At 39.4% G+C, this 27,919-nt stretch overlaps 3 protein-coding genes across 3 annotated transcripts; 1 reads left to right on the forward strand and 2 right to left on the reverse strand.

Moving 5' to 3' along the window:
* Nucleotides 1–1,002: 1,002 nt before the first annotated feature.
* Nucleotides 1,003–14,809, forward strand: LOC149097926 (uncharacterized). The gene is made up of 4 exons (XM_089277999.1): nt 1,003–1,062; nt 1,358–1,489; nt 13,489–13,560; nt 13,735–14,809. Exons 1-4 carry the CDS (start codon nt 1,003–1,005, stop codon nt 13,873–13,875), a joined length of 405 nt encoding a protein of 134 aa, XP_089134125.1. The 3' UTR covers nt 13,876–14,809.
* On the reverse strand, nt 3,904–5,129 carry LOC149097927 (zinc finger protein 862-like). Its single transcript, XM_089277775.1, has one exon. It carries the CDS (start codon nt 5,068–5,070, stop codon nt 3,904–3,906), a length of 1,167 nt encoding a protein of 388 aa, XP_089133901.1. The 5' UTR covers nt 5,071–5,129.
* Nucleotides 5,479–12,149, reverse strand: LOC149097928 (uncharacterized). The gene has a single exon (XM_089277774.1). It carries the CDS (start codon nt 11,232–11,234, stop codon nt 6,552–6,554), a length of 4,683 nt encoding a protein of 1,560 aa, XP_089133900.1. The 5' UTR covers nt 11,235–12,149; the 3' UTR covers nt 5,479–6,551.
* Nucleotides 14,810–27,919: the final 13,110 nt, after the last annotated feature.

A 27,919-nucleotide genomic window follows, 5' to 3' on the forward strand; every position in this document is an offset into this window, starting at 1 on the left:
CGAGGACAGGTGGTGCCGGGGGGAGGTGAGGGAGAAAGGAAGCATACGTTTGTGATTGAACCCGCCAGTCAGATTTAACTGAGTCAGATCTTCAACTACACCGATTGACTTCAGAACACTAGCCTGAATCATATCTTTAAGAGCCATTTTTAGTTGCTATACCTTCCACAACTTTGAAGAGTCCTAGCGGTGCTGATATATAGAACAAGTTTAGTCCTTTTAGTCCTCTTAAAGTGCGAACTTTTATTACTCTTAAATTTCGAACTTTTAGGACTCTTAAAGTTCGAACTTTATTTAAGGACTCTAAAAGTTCGAACTTTAAGGACTGTTAAAATTCGAACTTTAAGGACTGTTAAAATTCGAACTTTAAGGACTCTAAAAGTTCGAACTTTTAGGACTCTTAAAGTTCGAACTTTAAGGACTCTAAAAGTTCGAACTTTAAGGACTCTAAAAGTTCGAACTTTTAGGACTCTTAAAGTTCGAACTTTAAGGACTCTAAAAGTTCGAACTTTTAGGACTCTTAAATTTCGAACTTTAAGGACTCTAAAAGTTCGATAAGGACTCTAAAAGTTCGAACTTTTAGGACTGTTAAAGTTCGAACTTTAAGGCCTCTAAAAGTTCGAACTTTTAGGACTCTTAAATTTCGAACTTTAAGGACTCTAAAAGTTCGAACTTTAAGGACTGTTAAAATTCGAACTTTAAGGACTCTTAAAGTTCGAACTTTAAGGACGTTTAAAGTTCGAACTTTTAGGACTCTTAAAGTTCGAACCTCTAAGACATTTAAGAATCTTGAAAAATTTTAAGAATTATAAGGGAAGTTTGAAGTTGGAACTTTTAGGACAACAGAACTGTATAGGGGGTTCGGACAGTAATTGTAACAGTTTAAATTGTTGTAGTTACATAGGGGACTTTTAAGTAATTGTAGTAAGTTTTTTACGTAAGGGACTTTGCCCAGCTGCTGATATTGATCCCGGAAAACATGTACTCTGTTTCTATCGAATCATGGAAACACGAGTGGAAGTTTGGGAGAACAGGAAATACTGTGGAAACACGGTCCGTCAAGCAAGTGTCTCTACAGCTTTTTTGTGTTCTTCCAAACTTTCACGAGTGTTTCTATAACTTGAGAGAATTATGGAGAACATGTTTTCTATTTCTTTTAGAAAATACCGCGACGAAAAAAAGAAAAAAAACTTGTTTACTATGATCATCAAAATGTAAATTCTCTTTGCTTACGCCATCATTACGTCAATAGCTGGTGCTAGTTCTGTGTTTCTTTCGAGTTAGGGATACATGATTTAAAACCAATCAGCGCACATATTTTTAAAGCTATTTTTCTAAAACATGCTCTTGTTTTCAGGAGGATTTGAGTGTTGTGCATACATCAGTTGTACCCTCATCATGCAAGGATTCATCCCTCATCAAGCCCTCAGAGATCTTTGGCCAGCACAACCCCTTCGTCACACCCTGTTCTGTGCCATCTGAAACTGTAGTAAGTGGAAAAAACGCAGCACAAACTACACGCGTTGAACATTTCTTATGTCCTAGTGTTGTGGATATCTAGGTGGTTTGTGACTCTCAAGTGTTTACTTTAGACTTCAGTATGTCATTAAGTAACGCTTAAAATGCCATACATCGTTCAAAAGAAATGATAAGCATCTAGTTCCTTGTTACAAATTCAATGCAATGTGAGGCAACAAGTGTTGGGAAGTAACAGTGTGATAAACTAATGTTTATTGTCTTGATGTGGCATCAGATTCGTAGCCTAAAGCAGGGGTTTCATTAACGTTTTCAGCAGGAGGGTAAATGGTTTTCACAGGCGGGAAAAACTTTTTAAACAGAACTTCTTTATAAGAAAACCTTTTCTCTAGATGGTCATCCCCACAGCTGGTCAATTTGCCCACTGCCCAGCCCTTAATGAAAACCCTGCTGAAGTGGATGCAGAAGTCTCCTACACGTGAGGGATGTCTGCATGCAGGGAACACTTTCTTAGAATTGCAGCAACATTTATGTTGGAAATGAGTACAACTTATGATGATATATAAATATTAGTTTAGCCAGAGTAGGAACTAAAAATTACTGCACCTTTCATTAACACACCAAGTCTACTCAATCAGGGCTTTCAATAAGATTTGAAGTAGGTGTCTGCCCATATAATAGTAGACGGCTGTGACTATTTAGGTGGCCAAAGGCCACCGTTTCTAGGGGGGTGTGGGGGCATGCCCCCCCAGAAAAATTTTAAATTTAGAAGCTCGGAAATGCGATTTCCAATGTTCTTGGCATAAGAAAGTAAAGTTAATGATGAATATTTACCATTAAAAGAAATATATATTTTTAATTTTTACAGACAAAAGTGAAAAGGTCAAAGGCAATGAAAAAGGTTTACTTCAAAAAAATGAAGTCGCACTTGAGAACAATTTACACCAATTTACACCAAACATCATGATCAGCAAGTGTGGTCGTAATGCTGTGAGAAGATGCTGTCATTCAACTGAAAGTATAGCTAATTTCTTCATCAAAATCTTCACAAACTTCTTCCTCCTTAAAGAATTTTGATGATTACACTGGCCACTAGTTTAGTAGTAATTTATACTTTGACAATTTCTGTACTGTTTCTACTGACAGTTCTAATTCTAGCTTTGTTGACCGTTTTGAAAATAAAATGACACCTGCAACTGTTCAGTCTGAATCTGACTCAAAGTCTGAGTCATAGTCAGAGTGAGATTACTGAATTAACTTCTTTCTCCAAATCTTCAACTCCAATCCCATCTCCCATGGCATTCACTTGTTCTGGAACATCTAGTGCCAGCGGTGGCAGCATATCAACTTGGACAGCAGCATTAGAAACTGTTGGGCAGTTACTGGAAGTGGCACTTGCTGAGATTGATTTAGCAATTTTTCTATGAGCTTTCACTTTATGCCACTTTTTCACTGCTTTCTTGACCAGGCTTTCACACTCCTGTACTTCTGGCCCATTGATTGTAATGTGCATTAGTGATTCCAACATATCACCTTTCAGAGAGCTTCTCAGCCTTGTTTTCAGTCGTTTGACTGCTGATGTCCCTCGCTCCGGCCAGGCGTTGCTTACTGGCAGAGACATGTACACTTCAGCAAGACGAAGAAGCTCTGGCACAAAATGACTGTAAGTCGATTGATTGGAAAGCATGTGATGTAAAAGCCAATCTGTAGGTGTTTGGGATGCCAGTTCCTTGTTCTTTGGTGGCTTAACGACATCTGCTGGCATTTCACTCTTGAGTTTTAAGATGCTGTACTTGAACTTCCGCCACTCACAAATCAATTCCTCTGTCTCCTGGACCTTTGATTCTCCAGTTTCCAGCTGATACAGATATTCTGCAAGGATCTTGATCTCTTTGTCTCCATACTCACTAAAGCTCTGATCAGACTTGGGTGGCGCTGCAACTGGATCAAAGATTTTGAAAGCACTCAAGATGGGAAGGCTATCCTTAAAACGGGAAGCAATATTGTCTTGCAGAGCATGGATATACTTTGAAGTCAGGTTTCTGAGAAGTGTCTCATCATGTGCTGTTAGAGGAGTCAATCCACTGTAGTGCAGTCGGCCGTCTTCGGCAAGATCTCTTCTCAAACATTCCAGGGGTGATTGTTTTTCGGCCACGCTTTTCAGTTCCTCTAAAATAAATTCTACAGCAGGTGCTATGACAGCAAAGGATATGTTTCCTTTCTGAAAGGCTGGCTGAGATGGCTCAGAATTGGCAGGACTTCATGAAGTAAATACACTGCTCCAAGGAATTTCTTCGACTTGATTTGAGTGATCAAGTTTATTGCAACAGGATCACTATCATTGCTGTAGATTTGCAAAGTTTGGATCAAAGGCACAAAGTTAAGAAAAATACCATCTACAGTGCTTTCTGTAGACAGCCATCTTGTTCAGGTGGCCTTCTTAACGCACTTTACAACCCTTTTCTTTACAGAATGTGAAATCTGTAACTCTGCTGAAGCAATAACTGCTTTGGTGTATGCTGCTGTGCACTTTCCCGAGTTGTGGAAGAAAGACCATAGTTGAATCAAAACCTTTTCAACAGTCTTGATATATGAAATGTGGTCATTTGCATCCTCACATGCAAGGGCCAATCTATGGCAGATGCAATGAACATTCAATAACATCTTAGCTTCTCTCTTAAGCTTAGCAGCAACACCATTTTCCTTTCCCATCATTACAGATGCGCCATCAGTTGACAAACCTGATAATTTATTGATATCTAGGTCACAATCTGACAGCTGTTTCACAACAACTGACTTGATGGTTTGAGCATTGGCAGAAGTTGAGCTCTCTGAAATGTCATTCACAGCAAGGAAATCTGTTTTCACTTCATAGGTATCTTGGTCAACATATCTGATGAATGACACAAGCTGCTCTCTCTGGGCAATATCCATTACTTCATCGATCAAGAGACCCATGAAGCTGACTTGCTGTGCCTTCTTCACAACCTCAGATTTTACCATCTCCCCCATCAAAATAAACATTTCTATCACTGATCCTCCTGAGCGATGCTCAAAGAAGTTCATATTTGATAATTCCATTTTCTCTACAACTTCCAAAAGACTGGTAAACTTTGTGTTCGCGATTTCTTCTTTCGCTATCCAGTAAAGAGCCAAGAATGCATTGAAATATACATCTTCCTTTGATTTTTCTCTTTCTTCAAACTCTTTCTGGAAGACAGAAACCCGACTTAAAAGTTCTGCACTCACGGCAGCTTTATTTTGTTGTGAAGTTGAGTGTTCTTCCACGGACTCGCGTTTAAAGCGGACAGCAGGTTCAGTGTTAAACTTTTTGCTCTTGTTTTGAAGATTCGTTGCATCATGTTTTCTACACAAAAGACAAAACATTCCCCTACCTTCTACATAAACTAGCCGGTTCACACCAGTCTTTTTGCAGAAAGAGAATTTTTTGTCAAGGATCCATGTTGCTCGTAATCGATTCATTTCAGTTTGAGTGACAGAATGGCATCTGCTCCCTTGACATGTGTAAAAACTGTGACAGTGTACAGGTTTGTCGACTGAATTTCCAAATGATGAGTGAATAAAGTATTTCATTTCTTCGGCTAATGGCCCTTTGTCTGGCTCAGGAGTTTCGGAAGATTGCGGAGATGACGAGGCATGATCTGTGACTTCAGGTATACTTTCAGTTGGGTTGACTGGCGAAGTTTCATCTGAATCATTGGAATGTGTGGCTTTGTTTTCTGCAATTAATATTCTTAACTAAGCGAAAAACAACACAATGGGTTTTGTGACGATAGGTTTCCTCGGTAAGCTACTGTGACGATAAGTTTTTCCTGCAACACTGTAAATTTTGGACTGAACGGACACTTGAACTGACAACTGGGGGAATCTAACTCTGGAGAGCACTGCTTGGCTGCGGGAACGGAAATTCGTCACGATTTCCTGGTACACGAGGATCTACTTCAATGGTCTTCACTACGGACGTCAAGGAAGAGACATAACTTGGTCCAACAGTAGTTTATTCTGCACTCTAACGTCGCGGGTGAAACTGACATACTCGGCGGAGTAGCCGCTGTAAAATCGTAAGGATGTAGCCGATGTAATCGATGTAATCGATGTAATCAAAAAAGCTTTACAAACGTACTTGCTTATATATCATCCTTTACACGTCAAGTGTTTACAATATGCTAATGTAACTTCAAGTATACAATACGAGCGGAAAGTACTTAATTAAGGAAGCGAATTCTAATCAACACCACGAGGCTTCCAAAATTAAAAATAGAGTGCTAGGATTAAAATCACACAGGCTGAGATTAAGATAGAACAAACTTAGGAAATTAAAAGTGAGATACTTAAATTTGAAATTCTGAATTGGTGTTACCGACAGCAAGAAAAAATTATCCTATGAATAGAAAGCATTAATAACTCCATTAGTGAAAAGCATTTCAGCTGGCTAACCTCCGAGAAAACTAATAAAACTTCATTAGTGAAAAGTAGTTCAGCTGACTAGTTTCTGGGGGAACGGAAAGTAGATTGTAATAATAAAAAGAAACTCAAATGACCCGATAACGAACTACTTGTCTTCTAAATGAAAGTTAGTGAAACAGCATTGCACACGCTCAGGTATACAAAGAATCGGCAAAGTACAATGAAGAACAAAACTTAAGATTTCCAGTAGTTAGCTGAAAAGAGGCTACTGTTGGCTTTTCTACATTTTCCAAATAATAAAGAAATGTCTGTCCAATGGAGAATTTTCTCATAACATTCCTCCCACCTTAAAATCGAGACCTCCTGGTCGAGCAAGACGTATAAAAGGAATGTACAACTCAACTTGACTATCTGAACATGGTTTATAAGCGTTAAAATGGTCTCCAGAAAATTCGTAAAAATCTTTCTTGGTACTTTAATATTCCTTATCAAATTTCTTTCCATTAGCTTGTCTCTTTTGGGAAAACTGTCTACTTGTCTACTTCGACACTGAAATCCCTCCTATAATCTCATTTCTGTGAGGATATATTTCTCATTAACCTGTTTGTCTATATGCGTCAATAATGCGTTCTTCTCCTCTTCCTCTCTCAAAATTCCTGGTCAATGGTAAACTGGCTCTCTTGATTCTTTACATTTCGGTAGACATGAATCTCTTGTGGTAACCTAGAACTGTTTTCTTTGCTTGAAGACATGGCCTTTAAGGTTTTCTGAACATCACCGGTTCCAAAGAGCGATACGGCTGACTTCAACGTTTTAACTCTCGGTACGTTTCTTTCATTTTGGGCTTCACTCTGGTCAGATCTCTTGTAATTCGCTAGGCTAAGTGGGGTACAAATTTCGTGACCACCTTGAAGGATATCATTGGGGGTTTCCTGGAAGAAGAACTTGGGTAGATTCTGAATAACGGGCTTGTCGTTGTTTTCCGTGGGTGGCGTGCATGAAGCAGTCAGTAGGTATAGGACAATGAGCAGCAAAAGTAGGAGTGACTGGTGAGAAAACATCAGTTTGTTCTTTTCATTACGTTGAACAAATTTGGACTTTAAAATCTCTGGTAAAGGCGCTAGATTTGCATCACTGACCACGGTGTTCTTTTCATTCAACTTCTGCTGGGAAAGGAAGGTTCCCATCACTGGCACAGTCTTTGTGCTGGCTTGTTCTCCAACGTATCCTGTTCCTTTGAAGGAAAGAGTACCATCTACTAGATCAATAAGGGCTCCGTTCTTATGTAGAAAACCTCGACCAAGGATAGCATCGTAGGTCAGGTTCTGCATGACATGAAACTCACAGGTATATTCTCTTGCTTGCAACTGTAAAGGTATCATAATCTTTCCTAACACTGGGACTTTCTCTCCGCTTACTGTCTGGACAGCCGATAAGGAACCTTCGCTCATATTAGGCGGGAATTGACCATAAATCTTCGTGAAAAACTGTTCGTGTATGGCCGATACGCACGCTCCAGTATCCACGAGTAACTGAACTGCTTGGCCTGCTATTTCACCTTCTGTAGTTAGATCACTGCACTTTAGCTTGAAATCCTTTTTACCAGACGAGAAATCGTTGCTTGGCTGAGCTGCTGACTTCGATTGACGGTGTTTTGTTGCGGGCAAAGATACTTGCTTATGCGAGATTTGTGGTTGTCGCTTATTGGCTCTTGTCAGCTTCACTTCTTGTTGTGACTGTGTTGTACTTGTTGCTTTTTCCTGGCTGTTTGTCTTCTCTTGCTTTGGTAGCGCGGTTAACACACGATCTGACGAGTTTTCTTCTCCTTCAAATGTTAGTTTGCAAGTGCGTACTGGCTGACGGGAGCTTTGTTCAGCTGATCCTGAACTCCTTACTTTGTTGTCATGGTAATTTAGAACTCGCTGGGCATACTGAGCATCTAATACGGACAAATGAGCCGAGGGATGAGTTGCCAGACGCTGATTTTCTTCCTGATTGTAATTCGCATGGTACTCTTGGCTCCCTTCTTGGTTCTGGTACGGGCTTTCTGGCTGGTAATAATAGTAACAGTTATGTTGGATATGGCCAGTGCGTCCACACCTATAGCACACGGTACGGTTACGTCGGGCGAGGCGGTCCATGCGATTTACTCGTTGGTTCAGATTTTCTAAACCGTTTTCCATTCGGCGAATTTCTTTCAGCAATTCCGGCATCTCTCTATTGTTGGCTTCTGAAAACGCGGCGATGCTACCTGTATTTCCATCTCTGGCGTGACTGCCGTCAAATTTTTCTGATACTTTTCCTAAGAGTTTCTCCAACTTTGTTTGCAATTCTGGTGGTTGCTGATTGCTTGGGTTACCTGGGAAGCCCAACTTGGGTAGTTGACCTTTATAGATGTTTCGTGTAAACTGTTCATCGATTACTGTCATGCCTGCTCCGGTATCTACGAGTAACGTAATGTCTTGGCCATTTAGCTGGGCAGTGACTGTTAGGTCACGTGGCTTGGCTTGATTATTTGTAATGTTACACTGTTCATCGGTTAAACATGAAGTTTCACGTTTTGTCTGGGCAGGATCTGGCTTATGGTTAGGCAAGCTGCCATTGTTGACTTCAGTGGATTCTCTTCCGGCGGAAGTACTATGTTTTGGCTGAGAGGGATCTAGAACCGAGGGATTCCCGATGTTCCCGTCCGTGCACAGGTCAACACTAACATCTGTATCTGCTCTAATTCTGGTTTTGGTACGGCGTACAGCGTTAGGAAATGGGACATCATGTTTTTTCTGACCCTGTGGTGGGTTAATCCTCTGGTTTCCGCTGAGTTCGTTCGGTTTCAGTGGACTAGTGACCAGGGGCTGACGTATTTCCGGTTTGGGCTTAGTTTCCAGGTTTTCAGGTAACTCGCGCTCGGGACGGGCAGCGGTTGTTACTTCACAAGTTGCTTTGTTTTCATTATTTGACTCCATTGTTTGTTGACCACCTCCGGAGTTTGGTTTTGATACTTCAATAACCACAGTTGGCGACTGGTTTTTCTTTACTTGACCTTGCTGGATCACTTCTGGGACCAAGGAAGACGTATTTGGCAACTGCTGAGACAGTTCCTTGCCAATTTGCGATCCGACAACGCTCCAGTTTATTCTTGGAAACTCGCCTCCTTCTTTTGGAATTGTCTGGTGAATTGTATTTTGTTCTAGCGGCGCGACGAAACTATCATCGTAATCTCCATCATCGAGCACGGTCATACGCGGGCCACTTGCATTAAACTGAGAAGGCAATTCGCTCCGTCGTGGGGTTTGATTGTAGCCTGAGCGGGAAGGATAATTTTCGTTTGTTTGACGTCGCTGCGGGTTCGGCTGGAATCGGTCGTAGTTACTGGTTTCTCGTGAAGATCTCTGGTTACAATTTTGTTGAATATGTCCAACTCTTCCGCAAGTATAACAGATGGGTCGACCTTCTCGTGTTCGCTGTCTCGGCTGATCAACCTGATTTGGCGGATTTCGTCGAGCCAGCCCTTTAATCCGAGCATCCATTTGGCGAGAAAGTTCTTCTAATTTATCTTCCATTCGTCGAAGTTCGCGCATGAAATCTGGATTTTCTCTCCTGTTTGGTTCTGCATATGCTGCCAGAATCGCTGTATTGTCACCCTTGGATGGCGTTTTCTCTACAAGTTCATTTAATTTTGCTTGTAATTGCGACGGTTGCTGTATACCTGGGTTAGCCGGGAGGCCCGCGATCCATGCATCAAGCTTGGCAAGGAGTTTAGCGTCAGTTAACGTATCCTCTGCTTTAGCGGGTTCCTTATTTTGTTGAAGTTTTTCGCTTATCTCTTCCATTTTTGCTAGGAGCGCACGGCTGGTCGCGCTTGCTTCAGTTATTCCAGTGGGATGACTCGGTTGTCGCGCCACGCCAGTTACAGGAGAACCCATGGTGTTTTTCACTGCACAAGTCAGCCTTGCTATTTCTTCAGCCTCGCGGAATGACTTGGGTTGTCTTAACAGTACTGTCTCCCTAACTTCTGGCCGTAACCCTTGGACAAAGTAACGCATCTTTTCTGCGTCAGTAATGCTCAACCGCCTGAACTTGTTTGTTAAGTCAGTTAGATATGTGTCCAAAGGTTCTATTGCTCCTTGTTGGCGAGTGGTAACTGCCTGCCAAATTATCCAGCTCTGGTTATCATTTGCAAACCTCTCTCTCAAAGAATCCCTCAGGTCGGCGTACGTGGACTTCTGATCAAGGGGTAAGGAGTAATAGAAATCTTCTGCGGGTCCGGCTAGATTCATTACCAGCTCCGCCTGTGCTGTTCTACTGGTTAGGTCTATGCGGCGAAGAGTTAGGTAATTTTCTTTTTTATCCAACCATCGGTTCACATCTTCAGAGTCATAACCATGGAAAGGAGCTGGTCTTCGCGTGCTGACTGTTTCTGGAATTGGTTCTTGCTCCAATGCACTGGCTGTTTGCTGTTGGGCCCTCTGTTGTAACCTCAACTGGGTATGTAGAGTAGCCATTTGTTCTCTTAATTCTCTAAGTGTTTCAGCTTCCATGATGACTGATAGGTCGGGTTGATTTCTCTCGCTTTCTATTCTCTTTTCTTTGTTATTGTTTTGATTTTCTTCGTGTTCGCTATCCTCTGAATCTTCTCGCTCGCTTTCCGTTTCTGTGTATCCGAAGTCGGCGCTAGGGACAGAGTCGCTGCGAGTCTTTGTTTTGTTTTGTTTTGGTTTTTTATAATTTATGCTATCTCCTACTTGACTGTGATTAGTCAACTGTGAATTAATTAACAGGTTTGAGTTATGTGCTAAACTCGAGTTCTGTTCTAGATCTGGCTCTTCGTTTTCGGGTTCGCTGATTTCTTCGACTTCTAAAGCAATCTGAGGGCCGATCTGTAACTGCCTGGAGTCAATTGGAGTGAAGTCTTCTAAGGAACTGCTATCGCTTGTTGCACGCGGTCCACAGGGAGTGGCTTGTTTTGATGAACTCGGTTGAACAATGGACGACTCTTGGCGTTGATCTACACTGATATTTATGGCTTCTCTGTTCGTACTATCGGCCTGACTTGGACTGGAAAATGCGGTGGACAAACGTGGGCCGTCTCTGGGTCTGCTTGGCTGGATTTCCTCGTTTAAATCTAACGCGTGCGTCGACGACTCGTGGACGACACTTCGATAATATGGTAATTCACACAACAATGTACAATTCTCTTCTTCTGACAACGAAGCTTGTACTTCTTTATTTACTTTAGGCGTACTGGCTTTAACTACGGGAACGGCTGATTTCCTACTTCGTAAATTATACGGCGAAAGTTTCTTCTTAAAAACTCTCTTCACGGACTTCATATGTGAGGACAAAGAATTGATTTTGTACTCACGTTACTTGAGCGGCTTTTATCCTTTGTTCGCACTCAAGGGATTACAACAACTAGCGTCTTCGGTGAACTTGAATCTGCTCTGGGGCCTTGATAACGTCCTTGGAAGATCCACGAAGTACCCGGATTCTCCACCACTGTGACGATAGGTTTCCTCGGTAAGCTACTGTGACGATAAGTTTTTCCTGCAACACTGTAAATTTTGGACTGAACGGACACTTGAACTGACAACTGGGGGAATCTAACTCTGGAGAGCACTGCTTGGCTGCGGGAACGGAAATTCGTCACGATTTCCTGGTACACGAGGATCTACTTCAATGGTCTTCACTACGGACGTCAAGGAAGAGACATAACTTGGTCCAACAGTAGTTTATTCTGCACTCTAACGTCGCGGGTGAAACTGACATACTCGGCGGAGTAGCCGCTGTAAAATCGTAAGGATGTAGCCGATGTAATCGATGTAATCGATGTAATCAAAAAAGCTTTACAAACGTACTTGCTTATATATCATCCTTTACACGTCAAGTGTTTACAATATGCTAATGTAACTTCAAGTATACAATACGAGCGGAAAGTACTTAATTAAGGAAGCGAATTCTAATCAACACCACGAGGCTTCCAAAATTAAAAATAGAGTGCTAGGATTAAAATCACACAGGCTGAGATTAAGATAGAACAAACTTAGGAAATTAAAAGTGAGATACTTAAATTTGAAATTCTGAATTGGTGTTACCGACAGCAAGAAAAAATTATCCTATGAATAGAAAGCATTAATAACTCCATTAGTGAAAAGCATTTCAGCTGGCTAACCTCCGAGAAAACTAATAAAACTTCATTAGTGAAAAGTAGTTCAGCTGACTAGTTTCTGGGGGAACGGAAAGTAGATTGTAATAATAAAAAGAAACTCAAATGACCCAATAACGAACTACTTGTCTTCTAAATGAAAGTTAGTGAAACAGCATTGCACACGCTCAGGTATACAAAGAATCGGCAAAGTACAATGAAGAACAAAACTTAAGATTTCCAGTAGTTAGCTGAAAAGAGGCTACTGTTTCCAAATAATAAAGAAATGTCTGTCCAATGGAGAATTTTCTCATAACAGTTTATGAGAAAATAATTGCAAAGTCAAAATTTATTCAAAATACCTGTTCCAGTTCCTGGTTTCTTTGTAAAGAATGAAAACACTTCAGTCTGTTCGAGGCTGCGCTTGGCCGCCATCTTTGTTCAACCAACCACATGGTAATAGTTTGGGAGCGAGGCTAAATTTCATTAAGATACCGCTGAAAATGGCTGAGCGTTTCTCAATCAGTTGCGATCCGTCGCGGTACAGAAATCGTGTTGATATATGCTTTATTCTAAAATTCTCAAGGCAAGTGTGCACTTTATTTTATCAGATTTATTTGAACTGAAAAATGGGTAGGCTGTAAACATTTTAAGAGTTATATTTTTGAACTATTTGTTGACAAACATGGCCAAGTACTCGATGACTCGCAGCTGCCGGAGCTCCGGCGGTAGCCGGCTTCTAATGAAAGCCCTGCTCAATCAATGGTTCCTTGTTTCCCTACCATCACTTATCTTAGTGAACCTCTCAGGAAACAGATGTTTACTTGAACTGCAGTGGTTTTAAAATATCACATCGGTGGGGTGTGATTGGTAGATTTTGTTTCATTTTGTTTGTTTCTGGTTTTGAAAGTTTTTTTTGTTTTTGTAATTTGTGGGTGGTGCGCTGGCCTCCAGATTGAGCGGTCTGGGTTCAAGCCCTGGCCGGGGACATGCGTTGCGGTCTTGGCAAAACATTTTACTCTCACAGTGCCTCTCTCCACCCAGGTGTATAAATGGGTACCAGCGAATTTTATGCTGGGGGTAACTCTGTGATGGACTAGCATCCCATCCAGGGGGGCAGTAGAAATGCTCCTAGTGGCTTCGTGCTAAGAAACAGGGATCAGCTCTGGCCTGATGAGCCACTTGGCTCATGTGTGGACTTAACTACCTTAGTTCCCCAATACAAATCTCAAATCTTGTCAGTTTACAACCTTAGTAAGTAAAGTAACTATTGTACCAGGGTAGCCAATTCAGCAAGGAGGCTGGTATCCAAAGTTGCCCTGGTAAATAAAGATATGTGCAATTTAAAAATCCTATAACTATAATAAAGTACAATTTAAAAAATTCTTAATTCTAAATTCTAACCTTACTTAAAATATAACCATGGCATCTTTTCATTTCAGCGACACCGAAGAAAAGGGCATCCTATGCGCTTATTACGATTTCAAGAGACTCCTCAGAAATCAACACCAAAGGTAATATTATTATTGCTGTTTTTGTTCTCAAAGCATGCGACCGAGAACAAATCATTACAAACACCGTTCTTTCCTATTCCATTATTAGTTTGCCTGTTACAGCCTGTTTGTAGTTACTGCAATTGAACATGTATAGAAATGAGAATACTATATTCCCGTTTTTGTTTATCTTAGCAGCTTGACACAGCATGGGAACAAGTAGCATGTGGCAAAACACCTGATCAACAGTTGCTTACACAGCAAGCAAATCAGTTCTTGGCCAGCTACCGACCAACAGCTCGTACGCTACACTTCAATACAACTACAGTGGCTTAAACTGCGACACCTAGAAGATGGTTTGTCAATGATCACAAACCTGTGATGAGGATTTTTGTTAGAACTTCTGTCACCTTCTGTTATTCTAGATGGCTCTTTTCATACATAAAATATTGTGTAAAAAAAAAAGTTGAAAACTTAAGAATGAATAATGGTCAAACCAAAGTAAGTAATGAAAAAATGCCAGATGAGATCTGTAATGGACAATTGCCTTTGATTTAGGTTCTGTATTGTCCATGTTTGTGTGTGGTATTCATTCTCTAACAAGGACAGTGTCCTGGCTGATTACAGTACATGTATATGAAGTTTTTTGTTGTAACTTGCATAAGATCTTATTGCTGAATGTCACCAAATGTACATAATTTTATCAGTTGGATCGAAAAATTCTACAGAACAAAAGAGAACCAGCATTTTGAGGGAGAAGTACAGGATCACAAAGATAGAAGAGGATTACAGTTCATGAAATTTGATCAAAATGTGTCAAGATGTCAAGAAATAAATACTGCCTTGTAAAGTTTGTATACAGGCATACGTGTACGTATTAAAACATGATGACATATCAGCCAGGTAGTGTCCCATGTCATAAGAGTGCTGGAACATTTTCTCGGCTCTTTGTTATTAAGCCTACTTATGAGGGAGACAAAGGAGGCCATATAGGACCCATGGTAATTGATATCAGTTATACAAATCATGTATGAGGGGCTTGCGGTGCAGGAAACTTAACATTGTTCAGTACACACAAACACATGTTGCCTTAAACATGGATTTTTGTTTGTTTGTTTTTTGTTTTGTTTTTTTTTTGGTCAGTTAAGGGTAATGGTCGTGAGTCGCTTTTATTTTTATTGTACATTATTTCCGATATAGTGGAGTTTAATTTCGGCACGTTGATCTTTGGAACTTAAAGTCAGTGTTAACAAAACTTGTAGAAATTCAATTCAGACTCCTTTTTGAGTACAGAAAGTAAATGTAAGTGGATGTGTGTAACAATGTGAATGGAAGGAAGTGGCACAAGTACAATCCAGAAGTTCCCTGGCCTGTCTTGCCCTTAGTTTGGGACTTAGATTCTTTTAAACAGAAATTTCCTGTGATTGCATCTTTATGTACTGCAAATGTATGTATAAGAGAAGTCAAGTTACAAACGTATTTCTTTTAGTCGTAATGAAAATCTTTCCTCAGTGTTTGTTTTCTCACTTTTGAGGTGGTTTTACCCGCGTAGCCTTTGCAGCTGGGAAAAAAAGGAGCATTGATCTCTTTGTGTTCCTTTAGGAGAGAAGTCTAGTCTTACTCTATGCTTGTATCAGTTTTTCTCACTGGAGTAAATGGCCTTAAAATAATTCCAATGCTTAACATCGTTGGAAGAGGAGTTAAAGGTAATTCGTCCCTGTGTTTGCAAAGATAGTTTTTTCATCTAAAGGGCATGTTCAGAGGGTTAGGTTTTTAATTGTTTGGGTCCTGTTTTGAATAGCAGCCCATTGGCATTATAGACCTGCAAAACTTGCAAGGCAAGGAGACCATTTTGTCATTGTTTGAATGAGAGAGTTGAAATAATTGGGCTAGAAATTTAACATTTTGTGTGGGAGCAATCGTGTAGTAAAAAAAAATCTTGTAATTGTGTAGGGTTTTGTTGCAGTGTTTTAATCATTTATTACTGTATAATATACTTGAAAGGTACACAAAAATATATAATATCAATATATATGATAATTAACGCATTCGCTTTAGGTTAAACTCCAATTAAGATTGATAAGCCTCTCAGTGGGGTCTAATAACATAGTAATTATTTCACAGTTGCATCATTGCAAAAAAAAAAAAAAAAAAAACGGATAAAGAAACAGTTGCCTCGGTGGGCAGTTCACTACAGCTAAATTTAGTTAGCTAAATTTGGGAAGAGTTATTTTGCCCTAATTTAGAGATGGGTGTGCGGCTTTGTGTTTCCAAAAGAGCTGCTAGAGACTGTTGATTTGTTTTCATTCCACTCCTGATCTAGAGAGTATTTAAAAGACTTAAGTTCAGTTTCACTTGATGATTTCTCCTTTCCTTCTCTTCATACATTACCAATACTTCGTCGGGAGAATGTAGTTTTTCATCGTAAAAGCTACTTGAGAATTTTCACTTATTCTTGTTGAAAGACTACACTCTAAATGAAATGTAGATAAAGAATCATTTTGGCAACTTTTCCAGTTGTCATGGTAACAAAGTGTGTTGGTATTGTATTGAGCGCACAATCAGTAGAGGTCTTAGTGTCACAATTACAAAGAATTGAAAATCGGATAGGCCTGTGATTAAATCAAGAATTGAACGAGTTTTTAAGTTGCATGGCTGTTACGAAAATGGGTAGTATAGTTTTAATACAATCATTGATGATTGTTGATTTTAACATTGTATCCTGGTTGAAATAGAATGATTCTCGACAAAGCAAACGTGTTCTCCCAAGTTCCCTCTCTACTTAGACTATTGTTTTGATTTCTCGAGAGTCAAGCTATGTCATTGTTTTTAGTTAACGCTGTGTGTGTTTATACTAACTACTTAATAACCGAGAGTGAGGTCGTTACGGGAAAATCTCAAACTGAGGCCTTGCCGTATTGACCGAGCGATAGCGAGGTCAATACGGTAGGCCGAGGTTTGAGATTTTCCCGTAACGACCGAACGGTCGAGGTTAATAAGTTGTTTATAATATGGCTCATGAATTAAAGAAAAGAAAAAAATTATTCGAGCGGAAATCGTCAATTTACATCCGGCGATGCGCGCGTTTACCGATTTATTCATCGTCTCAAACCCAGGGCAAAGCTACACAGTCAGTGAAGTTTACCTATTCCGTGAAAAACACACATTTCTTTACGGGAAAAATGATTGTAACAGCCTCAAAAAGGTGTTTTAGTATCGTGGTGCCACAACTTGATGGGAGAGTTTTTCCGACTTTTGTGGCAAAACGTCAACGCATATAGAAAAAACAGAAAAAAATAGTCCAAACCAACGGTCTTTCGGTGAAAGAAAATACTAATGCTTCAGAATGTACTGCTCAGAATAACTCGATCCCCGCATTCGCTATGGACAACATATCTTTGCCTTCTTCATTCTGGGATTTATGGATGAACTTTTCAAGCCTTGTGAACGTCTAAAGCTACCTGCAGTTATCAGAAACACTGCTACCGACGGAAACCGCCCGATTGTTTATATTTGATGATCCTGGAAGCTGATTTACACTTGCTTGTGTTAAAGCGAGAGAATCTATTTGATGAGAACTGTTGCGGAGTTCAATATTCAGTAATTGTTGTGACTAAGATGATAACTTATAAGTTTCTTCGTGGTGTTCTGCTCAGGATGCATGACAGATCTGCCTATGGTGTTTTTCACTTAGCGATTTTAGCTTTACCAGACTCGGTAAACTTTGATTGTTTTTCACCATTGCCCGCCAAGGTTCCGGCTGGTAAGTCAAAAACGTCTTCTATATAATTTTTTTTTGAGGAAAAATCTCTAAACTTTTAGCTACTCGGATTAAATTTACTTTCTCTTACTGTTTTTAATCGGCTTTCATCGTTTCAATGCGCTTGAATTTTCAGAGCCGGGCTCTTCCTAATTTGCATAATCTGTAATCGGCCCGTGGGCATTACGGCTGCATAATGACCGCTCAGATCTCGTTCTTAGCCAATCAGAACGCGCGTTATATCGACCATAAGGCAAAGCCATATAATAATAAATATTATCAATTGGTAGAAGAGAACTTTTTTTTCCAGTGGATATGCGTTATTTTTTACCAGTAATTTTTTTTTCCTATGTAAATACACTTCTTTTTTTACAGTGTACAGAAATAGAGTATTTGAGAGTTACTTTTGGTGCTATTTTCTAGTCTTGCATTTTCTTGCTAAAGTTCATGAAATTCCATCGAGAAGATTCAGAGCCAGCTTAACTTTTCGAAAATTTAAAGTGGTTCTGAACCCACTAGACAGAATTTCTTTAAATTTTGCAAAACGTTGCATCTAATATTCTTATCACAATTCCCATTGTAAAGATGGGGGTCACCGAGCTCTTTTTGAGTGATAACCACTTTTAAAAAGCTAAAATTTAGTGTATTTTTAGAAACAGGTTATGTTTTTATGATAACCTATCATGCCATAAAAATTACTGTTGCTAGTTTACCAACGGCTGGGTATTTATGTCATACCTTCAGAGCGTTTTCACTCACGTGGCCAGCGGCCATGTAAATTTATTGGAACAAAACAAAATGTTTACATCAGACAAAAGCTAAGTAAGTCCCACCGCTTGCAACCTCGTTCCCAGGGTCCTCTCTCTTCTTCCCTCGAGAAAGTACCCTGGTTGCGGCTGGTCACGTGTCTGCTAGCTTTAGGCAGTTCCAGAAAAAATGATCGGAGGGACGGGCAGGACAGTTAAAGTTTGTTTCCACTTAGCTCACCTACTGAGACCAGTAGGGAGTGAAATTTGTAACTTTGTTCGAACTCACAGCAAAGGCATTGACACATTCGATATTGGAGTTCAATGCATCAAAGTTCGGCCTAAAGATTAGCTCTGCATTTGCCTGAATTTTCCCATCGATAGTTGGACGGTCTCTGGAATTTGTGGTGGTGAAAATAATTGGCACAGAACTTGGAAATGACGACCACAACAATAAATGAACCGCTCGGTGAACTTAATTTCATTTTTCATTCCGCAAAATCACAACGTAGGTATTTACTCATTCGGTTAGAGTTAAATACGTCGTTTGTTCGCCTACAAAGGTAGTTTTGAATTTCATTGAGTTACCCCCATCGACAGTTTGACGGTCATTCTATTCTCTTGCGGCGAAAAAAAATTACGAAGGACTTAACATCAACAACGACTGAGTGCTGAATACCTTGATTAAGCAGTTTATATTTTGCGATCGGAAAAATCACAACGGAGACATTGATGCCTTCGTGTAGTGTTTGATACGTCCGGTGTTTGGCAAAGAGACTAACTTTGAATTTGATTGAATTCATCCAGTTGCTGAGAGAAATTTTATGAAGAACTTGATAACAGCGACATCGGTCGCGCGTTTGCAAAATCCAGCGGCTTTTGTTTTAAAACTGTTCTAGCGGTAAGTCCAATTTTCGGCCAAGAAACTAGCTTCTCATTTAGCTGAATGCATCCCGTCGATAATTTGACGGTTACTTAATTCTTTTGCTGTGAAAAACCGATTAAACTAATCCGAAGCAGGTTGTTGAAGGTTTTTAACAAAGCAGTAAAAAATAAGCAAAGTTCCCTCTCAGTTAGCATCATCTCATACTCATAGAAGTTCAGATCATAGCGAGGAAGCATTAGTGAGGCAGTATCGCTGACAAACACACTTGCTTCACTTTCAAAATAAGCAGCGCAACATTCACCTCCCTAGACAGTATTGACAAAATTTAAGTTGAGGACCCACCCTCTGTGCGGCTATGTTTGGCATACGTAGACACGTGAGTTTACACGTGGGTTTACACTAGATAGTTAATACAACTAATAAACCTGTGGCCCTTGATTAAGAATTATAAAAGATTTATTATAAATATTTTAAAACCTAAATTAAACATCTAAAATTAAACCAATATAAGAACATGATTTAAAAACTAAGTTAAGAGGTAATTGCTCGACATTGACAATACTGTACTCAGTCTAAAAATAATTGTCTAAAGTAGTAATAGATGTCCAAGAGTAACAATTAAATGTAGACATGATGATAGATGTGAATGCAGTAATAACACTACTGGAAAAAAGACCTGAAAAAATTTTCAGGCTTTGAACGGGATTCGAACCTACCATCTTTGCGTTACCGATGCAATGCTCTCCCAACTGAGCTATCAAAACAACATGAGAACAGTCGTGTATGGTGGGTTAGCCCTTTATGTTCAGTGGACGTAATACTCGGCTCAAGTATGTGAATTCCATAGTTATAGATGTCCAACAGTAGCAATTAAATGTAGACAAAAAAAATGGAATAAAAAAACCCTGTCCTTAAGCTGACTTAATCTAAAATGTTTGCTTATATAACAAATTCTTAAAAGTATTAACAGTTCATTTATGTACTCAGGGCTCAGTGGTACCCATGACCCTTTTGTATGCAATTAGGCACCTTTATATCGGATTCCGTATAATATGGCACCCATCGTCAAGTGTTAAATAGATCTATAATGCTATGGCGTTGCTGGGCATCAAGGATAATACGAGCACAGCGCTTTTGTATTTAAACTGTCTTGGCTGCAGCAGCTTGTCCATGTTACGCTGCAATATAATATTTATCACCGCTATTTGCGCTATATTTTTAATCAAGCTTAACTACGATGGCCGCAGACCAGGAGTTTATCAGTGGCTTAATTAAAGCAATTTGATAAAGTACGCGTTTTGCTGTTGGTAAATAAGCCTTATAATTCTGTTAAGTATGCCTATACGCTTTGATCTCGTCTTACATAAAGAATCAATATAGACATCGAAACTGAGTTGTTGCTCAGGTAAAAGGCCCATCAGCTCAATGTTTTCAACCCTTTCTAATTCACTGCCTTTAAGCTGAATCTCAAGATTGCGATCTTCTTTATTTAAACTTCTCCATAGGCGTGGTCCATCGATTAGTATTGTCTTCATCTCGGAGCAATTTTAAATCAGATAGATTGTTGACCATTCATCGACGATGGCGACCTCTCGGCTGAGAGTGTTCTTTAGCATAACCGAAAGACGCTAGTAGGGTAGTGTAGTCGGCAAACATGTCCATGTGCGTATGGATATCTAGGGGTAGATCATTGATAAACATCACAAGAACTGGGGGACCCAGTATGGAATTTAACCCTGGGGCACACCCGCTGTAATCAGTCCTAAAAGTCGATATCTGTCCTTTAGCTGAAACCAATTGAATACGTTCGGTTAAGTATGACTGGTCATGAACCAGCACCTATCTACAATCGTGGGCAAAAGTCTTTGGGACACTTATGTAATTTAATGAATTATCTGTGTTTTACTACTGAAGTTTGAAAAAAGCGCTGCTTTCCTTTTAAAAACGCGTTGCTCTTCCCCCTCCCCACCCAATACAATGTTGAAAATCAGAAGAAATTGCAGGTAGTAGTTTTCAACATTGTATGGGGGATTGGGGGCGAGGTTAGGCAGGTGAAGTTGTATTTGCGTCTGGTGTGTGTCCAAAAGTGCAACTTTGTCCCGAGACTTTTGTCCATGATTGTAGTTTATAGGCTTCAAGCATCCTGAGCAGAATCACATGATCAACCATATCAAAAGCCTTTTTGTAATCTACAAGAACCATACCACTGACACAGTTTCTATCTAGATTAAATAGCAAACTGTCAACTATATATGCAAGCGCCAGTTCTGTGCTGTACTGCTTTCTGAATCCAGACTGGTTCTTATAAATAAGGCCATGAACATCGAGATATTCGAACAAATGATCATGCACGTGGCGTTCAATGATTTTTGTACGGCACCGGAATTAGTGAAATGGCCTATAGTTGTTGACATCATCCACATTACAAGTATGGTACAAAGGGCAGTCACGCTGGCTCTTTTCCAACTACAGGAAAAAAATCCTGATGAGAGAGACAGGTTAATGAGCTTCGCTATGGAGGGCGCAATTACCGTTATGCCATATTACAATGGAAAGATAAACGTAACTGGTTCGAGTGGCCTTATTAACGGAGTAAAATTGTACAGGATTATACAGGTTCAGATTTCAGAATGTGGCTGTTGCCCGTGTTAACGGGGTGGCTGGACTGACGGGGTTTTCTTCTAAGAAAATTTAAGGGCGTTTCGCTAAGATAAAAAAAGACTGGCCGTAATCACGAGGTGACCATATTAACGAGGTGATTGTGAGGCGGAGTTCCACTGTAGTCTTCACCTGTCAAATAGCCTGAAATGTCAGTCATCTCCCGCCCTTGGCTGAGGACGGGAGATGAAAGTATAGCTTTTGGAAAAGTGCTGGAAAGCCAGCAGGCCCCCTAACCGGAAAAATCTGGCAATTCCAGAAGGAAAATCAAATAAGACAGTGACCAATTCTGAGTAAGAAATTTTCGAAATTTAGGTTAACTTTGGAAAGTTGTCCTCTTTTCCGGAAATTCTGGAAAATTCTGTTCTATTCAACTGAAAATTCCGGAATATCAAACCGGAATTTTTGGTAGAGCGGAAAGCGTTCCGGACCACTGCCATTTTGTTGAGTAATTCCAGGGGACGGGTGCCAACTAAATACAAAGGTCTTTTCGCCAGAGACCGTAAATAACACGCGAGGACAAAATAATCACGTGAAATCCTGGGGGCGAGAGTTCGCGAGGCCATTTTTCCCTCGTAGTCTAGATTAGGACCATGCGGAAAAAGTAGATTTTACGGCAAGGGCTATTGGAATCAACAAAGAAAACTGAAGGTAGCCACGCATTTTTCCGCGATAATTAGCCTTGAATCGCGAAAAAAACTGACGTCAGCATTTTTTTGAAAAAAAAGGAAAAGATATTCCTCTCAGATTTCCTTAGAATTTACATGTATACAGAAAAGCAAACCTTCAAACTACATGATAAATGGTACATAAAAACCACGTTTGGTAGGTTAATAGTAAAATTATCGTCGGAACAGCGCTCTTAGCGTCCCTGACAGCTGTCCCTGGTTTAGCCAAAATACAGTCTAAATAGCTTTTCGTCATAGCCAAAAACTAATCACTTGTCTAGTACTGTTACCAACCATTTCGTGACATAAAATGTTGGAGTAATTAACCATGCGTTTTTAAAAGTTAAATGAGTTGTATTCATCTTTATGGAAAACTTTTTCGGTACCCGTTATATTATTTTCCTGTCACTTCCCCAGTAAGTCTAACATGTTGTTAACTTGTTTTACCCGCGGGCGCATTACCTCCTCTGCAAGTACATGTTTACGGTTGGATTTCAGTATAGTTTTCTACGGAAAACAGCTAGTTTTTCAGATGGAAGCCGTTAAAAGTTTGTGGTTAGCAATATGCCGCTATTCTGGTATTCCTGGTTTTAGCGCATCCTCATTAACTTGATTTGGTTACAGTAGGTTGATTCAACCCTAGCGCGTGCGTGGCGTGTAAACAATGCCTTGCGTGATGCGCAAAACGTGAGCGCACTAACAAAAATAGGCACCGTCAATAAAAGCAAAGCTGATTTTTTTCGCAAACGTTTTTCTCGAGCGTGAACAGAGGAGAAATTGAGCTTAACCTTATTTACTTACTAATAATCTTATCCTCTTCACAAATATAACATGATTTAGCTCCCAAGTTGTTGTCGCTTTGCTATAAAAGAATTGGTTCAGGCTTTTAACGGTGCATATATCGAGTTAAAGGTGCACTCGAAAAGCCGCATAATTGCTTGGAAAATCGTGAAAACATAAATATACAAGGACGGTGAATTTTTGGTGCAAATTTTCTGTGCATCAAAATATTTGTACAAATCTAACATCGTTCTTCGCACATCAGTCGAAATGAGAATTTTAAAGTATTAACTTCTTTAGAAACAGCTGAAAGGAAGTCGAGACTAAATTGGCGTCTTCCACTTTGGAGACGTTGTCTGTCCGCGTTGACTATTGAGAGGATCTGGGCGGAAGTCATTGATACTGAACAAATAAACAAATTCTTAGAACGTCAAATACAATATATATATAGCCACAAAATTATAAAAAAATTAAGTAGAATAGGTCTGGTAAAACATGGACCAATGTTACAGGACTGAACTTTATTGTTTTTATATTTCATGCCCTGCCAGCATGTTTTAGTTACGTCAGTAGTGTGACGTTTGTTTCTTGAGTTCAGACAGTTCAGTCAATTGTTATTCAACAGCATAGCATATCGACATATTGTTTACACGAAGATATTAAGTTCAGAATTAATGCAATCTTACTGTTCTCCCGTCTTGGACGTTCAATCAACTTCCCGATAATGCTGTTTGTGTTTTTGTTTTTATCAGCAACGCAGTTTAGAGAGTCAGATACTTTTTTTTTACCACAGATATCGCCTCTTGGATATGTAGTGTAAAGTTCTCATGCGGAAAATTCAATTTGAAGCGTGATGTTTGTCTTTTTGTCTCAGACAACTGAAAAGCGAAACGGAACAATATTTAACTAATTACTATTTAAGGCCAGAGCATTTTGACATATTGTTTACATTTAATTCTCCTAGTTAATTACGTAAAATGAGTTTCATCTTATAGTTTGCATTGAATGTTCCTCTTTAGCTCTGAGACCAATCACTAAGAAGTTTCTTCTTTACAAGGTAGGCTTAATGACTTTCTAAACTTTTTTGCTGGTTCTTTTTATTACACTGTAATAGTCAAACAATTTGGCCCATGGTTGCTGTTAAGAATATCGTATTAAATTCGAAGTAGAAACCGAGAGAAAGTTTTGCATTCACTTTTGAGTTAATTCGTTTCCACAATTTCTTTTTTCTTTGAATACTGTTAAAGCAGACATGTACAGTGGCAATATACCACTGAAAATAAAGTATTATGAATTAAAAGCGGCCCATGTTAAAAACATTACAGTTAGTGGGACGCGTCTCTTCTGCGTTACAGTTACTTTACTGTTTTGGAGAAAGCTTTAAGTTTACGTCTCGCTTAACTGTCCAATATCTGAAAACACAACAGAATTCGAATGGCAAGTCTTCTGTGATCTGTTGGTAAGGACAAATATTTTATGCAGTTCTCTACAAAAATAGAGAAACAGCTGAACCTCTCGATTAATTGAACTCTTCAAAGCTGCTACAAAATTGAGCATGGTATTGCGGGCGTTCCAATAATTAGAAATTCAAAACTTTAAAGTTTTAAATACAGGTTTACATCAAATTCGCCTAGGCTGTAGCCCTAAATATTATACAGGAATCTTTCGCAACATTTTCCTTTCCCGCCGAAAACAAGAAACTTATAGCTATGATCCCGTAAATGATGAGAACAATTATAGGCCAAAGAAACGACGACAAAGGTGGGCTTAAACTGTTGTGTAAATTCCGGGTTGCAGCATTTAGAAAATTATTGAGGTCTGTAACTTTCAGTTGAAAGGGCCTTTTAAATAAAGACAAACATTCAGGAAGATTAAGCGGAGAAAAAACCTGGGTAAAGTTCGATGTTAAAATCAAGCGTCATATAGTCTGAGGCTGCCGAAATGAGAAAATTTAACGAGTCGAGTATTATTGGAAATAAAGTAAGCTACATTCAATGATCCACAGTTAGTTACGTAAAAAGACCTGCCTGTATTTTTTTTTCTTGACACATATTATACAAGATTCGTTGTCGAGCTCTAATGTTGAACCATAAAGTACAGTCACGAACACGCATCAATTCAAAATGAAACATTAAGCCCAGCGCTTAGCTCAGAGACCTAAGACAAAATTAATTCCCTTTAACCTTTAATCTCTCACCTGTTGCAAGAGTTTTGAACGTTTCGGTTTTTGGACATAGCGCGAAATCTAAAACAAATTATTCATTCGAATTATTTAAAAGAACGGAAGGTTTCTACATTTCAATATTCTCAGGTTAGATCAAGAAAAATACTGAACTGAACTCGTAATAGCCGGGTTACTTCTTGAGGTTATGCAATTGGGTAGCAGTATTTTAGAGCAGAGTTGCATTGTCCTCACCTGCTTAAACTTAAGATGCGTCAATTTTTAGTCAACAATTATTTAACTTTCCACTATTCAATATCACATAAGTGGAGGCAAAATTGTCAATTTTTTATGCTCAACCAAATGATGTCTTTGCAGGGTGACTGTTTTCCATTGCTGAGCTGCCTGTAAGACCCACTCACCAGGAACTGAAGTTTCCTATTGGCAAGGTAGGTTAAAGACACACACTGAATTTTTACTGATAATTGTTATTGTAGGTATATCCTGTTTAGTGGCGAAAAAAACATCAAGAAAAAATAGAAATGCCCAATACTATAATGAGAGCTTTTCAAAATCATTATATTTAAGTGCAAAGTCAGCCAAGAAAATATTGTAAACAATTCTCGGTGAATACATGTCACTTCTATATTTTAAAGCAAATTTAGTTTTAACTAGACCACAGTTTTATTTTGGGTCCAAAAGACAGTCTTCGAGGCAGTAGACTCAAGATTTTCCGAAAGGTAGACAGTTCCCGGATAACAGTAAAAAGCTTTTCTTCAGGGCCCCCACAATATAATAGTCGACACTGAACAGAGAGTTAGTAATTCGCCAAGGTGAAATTAGAGCCTTTGATATCCCTGAATAACTTTGAATTTCTAAGGCAGCTGAAAGGAAGTCTTAAGAATGGCTGACTGTTAGGATCGAGAAACGCCGGTCAACCTCCCATTTGGCAAATCGCTCATATTTTGCCTAAAGATACCCTTAGGTGACCTAATTCTAAAAATCATATTTAAAGGTTCCAGCGAATTTTTATTTTTCAGAAATTCGCGAAAATTTGAAAGCGCGGTCAATGTGCGGTTTTTCGTGTAATGAAATGACCGAAATAAGGTGCGAGGACGAAGCGCTGCTTAAGTCTTAAAATAAACTCAATTGACTTCAAACTTCACACAAATGTGGAACAACCACTCTAATTTATTCCTCGCTTTAAACTAATCTCAGATATGTTGATATAGTGGTTTTACGAACCATTTTAAAAACAACTATGAAGCGTGTGAAAAATAACGGCAAATTATAGGTCATGTTTAACAGCATAAAAATGCATCTGGTACCTCACTTTCCGATTATTTTACTTTACAGCCTTAAATTATCATTATTAAAGATATACCATGCCAAGTTTCATGCTCGAACTCGCAGTATTTCCCTTTGTGAAAAACGAAAATCTATGTCAATATGTTGGGCGCAAATAACACAATAATTATGCACGAACCAGAGACAAATCAATTTCAATGGCGAAAGTAAAAGGCTATCATTAATTAGAATCCCGTCAATTCACTGCTATCAGGAGAAACATAATGTCCACTGCATAAAAACTGTTTGCAGACGTTTTCGAACCATTGCGCGTTAACTTTGTTTAATTTCGTGTCCGCCGTCATGTCTAGTTTGTCATCGCGTGTATTTCCTTAATGTCAACAACACGTGAATTGTTGTCATAACAAACGCGAGAGATTTCCTGGAACCTTAATGTTTTCGATTCACCAAAACGCTTTAAGTTCGTTAAGACACAATAATGGGTCAACTTGGAATGCTTTTTAGCATCAAGGACGTTAAAGGACTGTAAATTAATCGAGTTGAAATATCTTGAAGCAAATCAAAATCGCGCCCTTATTCTAATTTGGTAAACAGCCGATCTCCGTTCAAGTTAGAGAAGTCGAGAGGTTAATCCGGCAATGTACTACCGGTACAACAACAAAATCAAACCGAGGTCATCAAAAGTGTAAGTTTAAAAGTGTAGTGGCAAGTTCCAAATAAATTTCGCCTATATAAATTGGAAACAAGATGTGAAACGGTCGGACCCGAAACAAATAAACAAAATAATAATACGACTAATTTAACCCGAAAATGTTACAGAAAACATACCTAAAAGCCGTCGATTCCCCTCGATACCACTCCGCATTGCCTTAAAGAGCCCAAGCTTTCTGCTGTAAGAATCAGGGGCCTCATGAATCTGTATTTGTTATATCGGCAACCATGCTGCGTGGCTGATATTCGAGACTCAGTAAAAGTTGTCACACAACCGTACGAGCAGCCCAGTCACGCTTTCACTGCTCTTGCGCAAATGTTCAACAATTCGCAGTTTACATAAACCGACTACAAGTTTAAAGTTGTGACAGTAGATTGAAATGCGCTTGTTAAAGCTGTCTTATCGAGGAACAATTATTTCTTGTTTTTGAATGGCTCTTAGTTGTAGCTACAGTCGGGGAGGGGGGAGAGGGTATTCCCGGAAATTTCGGATATCTGTATGCCGTGGAAGATTAAGTGGTCTCCAGCTCTTAACGCCAACACTGAAACACTAGATGATTCTCGAAGTATCACAGGGGTCACTAAGCTAAATAATTTTGAGTGTAGCTCCGATGAGTCAATTAACCGTTGGCGCGCATATTGCATTGACCGTGGACAGGTGGAAAAACAGTTAAACCGGAAAAGCCTGTTGCACATTGTAAT

The sequence above is a fragment of the Orbicella faveolata genome, unplaced genomic scaffold (assembly GCF_042242905.1).
Source record: "Orbicella faveolata isolate gen_17 unplaced genomic scaffold, um_ofav_v1 contig_46, whole genome shotgun sequence".
NCBI classification, from domain to species: domain Eukaryota; kingdom Metazoa; phylum Cnidaria; class Anthozoa; order Scleractinia; family Merulinidae; genus Orbicella; species Orbicella faveolata.

Bases quoted from the DNA above. Each gene is read 5' to 3' on its own strand.
- LOC149097926 (XM_089277999.1), top strand. From the start codon at position 1,003: ATGGAAACACGAGTGGAAGTTTGGGAGAACAGGAAATACTGTGGAAAC. The intron at 1,063-1,357 runs GCAAGTGTCTCT...TCTTGTTTTCAG, and splicing joins GTGGAAACACGGTCCGTCAA to GAGGATTTGAGTGTTGTGCA. The intron at 1,490-13,488 runs GTAAGTGGAAAA...TTTTCATTTCAG, and splicing joins CTGTGCCATCTGAAACTGTA to CGACACCGAAGAAAAGGGCA.
- LOC149097927 (XM_089277775.1), bottom strand. From the start codon at position 5,070: ATGAAATACTTTATTCACTCATCATTTGGAAATTCAGTCGACAAACCT.
- LOC149097928 (XM_089277774.1), bottom strand. From the start codon at position 11,234: ATGAAGTCCGTGAAGAGAGTTTTTAAGAAGAAACTTTCGCCGTATAAT.